Source organism: Quercus robur, chromosome 8 (assembly GCF_932294415.1).
Source record: "Quercus robur chromosome 8, dhQueRobu3.1, whole genome shotgun sequence".
NCBI lineage: Eukaryota > Viridiplantae > Streptophyta > Magnoliopsida > Fagales > Fagaceae > Quercus > Quercus robur.
In genome coordinates, this window is record NC_065541.1 from 58389304 (window position 1) to 58395171 (window position 5868).

Sequence of the window (5868 nt, forward strand, 5' to 3'; positions counted from 1 at the left end):
TCGTTGAACAAATCTTGGGCCGCCTCTCCTTGGTTGGCCATTGGACCTTCACAACCTCTCGTCTTTACTCTTTCAAGTTGTTTTATATTTTTATTTTTTTATTGTTGTTATTAAAAAAAATTCGTTATTAAAAAAAATTTATTATATTTTTTTATTATAATAACGTTATTTTTTATAATGTTATTATATTATAAGTCCGTTTTAAACATTATCATTCCATCCATAAGAGTTGATTAAGTGGCTTCGTTAATTAAATGGCTATAAAATGTCATGTATGTATAAAATGATGTCATTTTTCTATTTAAAATTAAGTTGTTATGTTCTATTAAAAAAAAATTACATTGTTTCAAGTATTATTTAAAGTTACATCGACTTACATTTTTAAGTAAGTCATATAATTTATGTTTTAATTTTTTTTAATTGTTATTGTGCGTGCCCAGTTTCTCGGTTATTGGGCTAACCGTTTGATTGAGCTCACAATTAATTTATTAATGTGGGGGTTATGGATTTCCGACAAAGGGTAGTTCCTTTGGATTAAGGTTTAGGCCCGAAAGGACTATTAACCAGGTTGACCAAACACTTTCACTCTCATACTTCTCGTTCTCTCTCTATTCTCTAGCTCTCCCTCTCTCTAGCGTCCAACCCTCTTCCTTCTGACCTTCCCTCTATTTATAGCTTTTTTTTAGTGGGTCACGAATGATTGTTTTCTAACAATCCTCGTGTGAGTGGGACCCTTTTGGATTATTCCTGACAGAGCTAGGCCCCACTTTGGGAACAAGAACTTATATATTGGAACTCGTGATAGACGCCGAGTGATGCTCAGCAGCGATATCTCCTAAGGCACTACCGATGTATTCTGAGATGCGTCTAAACAATAGCGGCCTCGAGGCTTGAATAGGCTTTGGCCTGACTTGTCTTGCAGTCCAAACTAACTGGTCTCACCAGCAATGGGCTCTTGACCGTGTACCATATGGCTTTGGGCCCAACAAAAATGGGCTTGGGACCACACATCACACAGTTATCCTACTTTATTTCCTTATCTTTCATTTTTCTTTGTTTTAACGATCTACTTGTTTTGCTGTAAAATGTTTTTTGATGTTTGGTGACATATAAAAATTTTTAAGCACAAAATACCAAAATTAGTGGCTACCAAAGACTGTGGCCATTGAAATAATGACTTGGCCACTAGATGATAGGGGTAAGGAGGGGGGAAGAGCCACTATGTGTTTTTTGAGAGTGAAACAAAAGGACAATTTTGCATGTTGCACTCTCTGTCTTTTATGAGAAAGTTTGTAGACACAATTTTTATACCACAACTTTAATAAGATCGATTTTAAGTGGTGGAACAAAAATTGTAGACATAGAATTTTTCTTTTTGAGTAAATAGTAATACTTATTAGAACACACACGAAAATAATAATACTAGTGTTTTAAAGCAAGTTTATAATATATTACATAATCAGAGTATAACTACAAAACCTTTGTAGTTGTAGACTGAGGTTATAAACAGTAGACACTAAACACACACAACCAATATGGGATAAACATCCCTATTTTTTTTTAGTAAACAATAATACTTATTAGAACACACACGAAAATAATAATACTAGAAGAACTATTCTTTGATTCTAGATTTTTGAAACATGGTTTGTTGTCTTTATTCATGGGATAATGCTGGGTACATAGATTTATATTATTGTTATCATTATTATACTTAATTTGTAATAAATGATAATTGTATTGTGTTAGGATGCCAAGAGCTTTGTAGCTCATTGGTATTGCTGAATTATTAAGTGAAGGAGAATATAAATCCGAATTCTCCCATCTCTGCTTACTATTATTTTTTTAAAATCATATTCAAACCATTCAAAGTGGTGATTTAATAGTTACACTTGATATGGGATAAAATCTAAAAGTATTTCTTTCTACTATTATAAATTATTAATGTTTTCTCGATAGGGAGTCATGATATGACTTAACCCACATGAAAGTGCTGGTGACCCCCTTACTTATAGTCTATCAGTCATTCATCATTTAGCAAATAAAGGAGTGCATATGATGACATACAAGGTAGTTTCCACTTACTAGTCTCCTCGTACCCTTTTTATTCAACTAAAAGAAAATGTGATTTAGTCATTGATTATTTGTTTGAGTTTGTTTGTGGTGTAATGGGGATTGAAATTATGTTTATATATGTTCAGTTTTGGTTAGCAAGGTATGGAATTTGATTGTGATTAGGGTCATTGTCATTGCCTCCATGGTGTAACGGACACAACCCAAAATAATCATAAGATAAACATGTTACAAATACCTATGTATGTGGATAGCGGAGAGAAACATACACCCAATGAATGATATTCTGTATAAAATATGTCCCATCTTAGCTCCAAAAATATATTTGATGGAATAGCAACACTACATACATACACACAAATTTTCACAATATTGTTCACAACAATTAAACTAAGAAGTTGTTATTAGTTCTTATTTGAGCCCACTATAGATGTCATTTTTTTACCTACTACTAATAATATGTTTTATTAGCAGTAGTGAAACTTATTATCATTTTTTCTTTCTTTCTGTGTTTATAGGCTTTCTCTTTTATGGAAGCCACCATCTTGCATAAAGCTAATGATTGCGATTGAATAATTCAGTCCATATCTCCCTTTATGCCTCTACACCGACCTATTTCGACTTTTTCCTCTTTTTCTATTGCAGTCACCTTTACCTTCTTTTTTCTACTACCCATGAATGCCCAATTCGTTGGGTTGGTGGATTAATTTATTTTTGTGAAAAACGGTGATTCATTACTCATTCTTCCACTAGTTTAACTAACATTTCGAGTTGTAAGTTGGACATAAAATTATCATGTAGGCATCAAGTGTAAGACGCCTTTTCTATAACCATACCATATATTAGTCCAGACTTGTAAATCCAAGCTCGGCCTTGTTATCATAGACATCGGGCTATAATTTGAAGTATTGGGGCCGAAGTTAGCTTTTTCTTCATTCTAGCCCAAACTATCAGGGCCTAAAATTTGAGCCCAAATAAGCCTTAACTGGATGTCGAAAAGTATGTCTAGCATAAATGGCCTTTTGACAGATTTTAGGTAAAAAGAATATAACTTAGAGAAATGATTCGTTTACAATATTTTCACAATATTTTTACGATAAATGTTAAGTGGCAGGTTGTTACTGATTGTTATTATTGAGGCAAAAAAGTAATATTAGTGTTAGGTTCAAATTTGAACCAATAATAACTAACCACCTATGATTTGTTATGAAAATATTGTGGATGTAGCACCTCTCTATAATTTATTCTTACCAAATTGAAAGTCAAATTTAGGTATTATGATAAGTAGCTAATAACGTTGTAACTTAACTAACATCTATTGGTATTTTTGATTCTCAATAAGAAAAAAAAAAAAAAAATCTCTTGGTATTTTTAGTTGAGACATTTGTTTTTATTTTGAGAAATCGGACTGAACTTTGATTAAAAAGAGTCGGCTAAATCAGCTTGAACTACAACTGAAATTCTCCCTATCAAAAATATTGAATTATAAATTAAAAAAAAAGACATAGAAAGTTAAGGATTTTTGTTTTTTGGTCCTTTTTTTCCTAATAGTTATAACTTATAACGGCTATTAGGAAATAAAGCTTTAATATTATTATCTATTTATTATTTTGAGTGTTTCACATATTAGATTGAATAGTGTTTTAAAATTTCGAATTTATAAAGTATGAATAGAAAATAGTAAGTTTTTTCTCCTAAAAACTCCAAATTTTAAAATTGTTTTCAATTTTAATAACCCTTTAAAACTTCTCTACTCCTTTAGCTAAAAATGCACAAATATTTGTTAGATTATGTGGTGTGAATGAAAAGAGATCAACAAAAAGTTAAAGGCTTCGGTTTTGTAGTATATAATAATAATAATAATAATAATAATAATAATAATAATATATTTATCTCTCAAAATGAAAAAATAAAATAAAAACTAAAGTATATTTTTGGCCCTTAAAGTTTGGATTTGTTTTCATTTTAACCTTTTAGGTTTCAAATTTTTTATTTTGGGCTTTCATGTTTGATTTTGTTTTCATCTAGTCCTTCATGCATTTGATTCAGTTTTCTGTTTGGCCCTACATGAAAATAGAATATTTGAAACGTAAAAAGTTAAATAGAAATCATAATTAAAGGTAAAGGGCCACAATGGAAATTCTGAAACAAAAAGGACCCCTATGAAACTGAATTACACATAAAGGGTAAAAACAAAAATAAACCCAAATTAATAATTGTACTTTAATCTTACAAAAGCAGTTTTATGTTAGGAAAAGAAATAAATATTTCTAATCTTATCTAGTTTTAAAAACATAATGACAATAGTAATCAAACAAGAAAATATGTTGTAGGTTTCAGTTAGTTTAATTAGTAAAATCTCTGATGATTGAATAAAAAATCTGGAGTTCAATCCCCACCTAAACATAAAAACCAATTGGTATCTTGATTTGATGATAACTCTCAAAAAAGTTATAAAAAAAAAAAAAAAAAAAAAAAAACGCACGTTTTAAAAACGCACATTTTGAAACAGCTTATCCAAACAAGCCCAAAGTTCTGAAAGGAAAAAAAAAATGTCATCTCAATTGGTTGAAAGGTCCAAAGATTAAAGTAAAGGCTGAGTACTATCAATGGATCTTTCTTGACAAAAAATCCGAATTTAAGGTATCATTTAATCAATTTCAAGAAAGAAGAAGAGTAGCGTTAAACCTTTCACAATTGACCGGTTCTCAAACAAACGAAGCACCATTCCTAGTTTGGCAGGGATAAGCAGAAAAAGGAAGAGTAAAGTCAATGGATGTTGAAGCAGTTGTCTCTATAGTGATACTGATATTTAGGTTTTGGTGCATCCTTACTTGGTGCCAATGGTGGCGAGTCTTTTGTTGGTTGGTTGTTGTATTGAAGAACAGATTCTAGGTGGGTTTAAGCCGAAAGCTTTGTGTATTGGCGTTGGAGGAGGGGCTTTGCTTGGTTTTTTAAGAGCCCAATCGGGTTTTGAGGTTGTTGGCATCGAGCTTGACAAGGAGGTTTTGTGGATTGCGAGGAGGTATTTTGGTTTGTTAGGTAATGAGTCTATTCGTGTAATTATTGGCGATGCAATAGATGTTATAGAGAAATTTATATATCATTCAAATGGTGTTCATGAGGGAGAGAATGGTAGTTACTTGAATGATGGCAGTGATGACAATAACAAATTTGATGCCAATAAGGTTGATTTGGATTCTAGCGATGCTACAAATGGTACAGGTGCTCCACCATTGGAATTTATTAGAAAGCAAGTTCTTTTGGTTGCTAAGTCGGTCTTATGTGATTTTGGCATTCTAGCTATAAATGTCATTTCTCCAAATAGATCATTCTACGAGAAATTGATATATGAATTTCGTGAAGTTTTTCATGAGCTATATGAAATAGATGTAGGAAATGAAGAGAATTTTGTTGTAGTTGCCACAATGTGATCACCTACGGTGTCTTCTGTTAGTGATAGTGAGAATTCTTTTCTCACCAGACTGAGAATGGCTATTTCAGGAGCATACATGGATTCCATAAGGAAGATTTGAGACCAAAAGATTTATGGAAGTTGGAGGAATATCATTTTCCAATATCATATTCAAAGCCAAAGCATGCTCTAAAGAGTGGTTTGGGGATATAAGCTATCTTTTATGAGTTGGCCTGAAAGGTACTCAAATCCCTAGAGAGGACCTTGCCCCATAGTTGGGTCTAAATGTTTTTTTGAATGTTAAGAATTCTGGTTTGATTGAATGAATATATTGTAGTTGAACAAGAATGGCACCTCTTGTCTGAGGCAGATTGATATAT

The 5868-nt window shown here is 31.8% G+C and overlaps 1 protein-coding gene across 1 annotated transcript; it reads left to right on the forward strand.

Moving 5' to 3' along the window:
* The first annotated feature begins 4916 nt into the window (after window positions 1–4916).
* On the forward strand, window positions 4917–5507 carry LOC126696538 (uncharacterized). Its single transcript, XM_050393257.1, has one exon. It carries the CDS (start codon window positions 4917–4919, stop codon window positions 5505–5507), a length of 591 nt encoding a protein of 196 aa, XP_050249214.1.
* The last annotated feature ends 361 nt before the right edge of the window (window positions 5508–5868 follow it).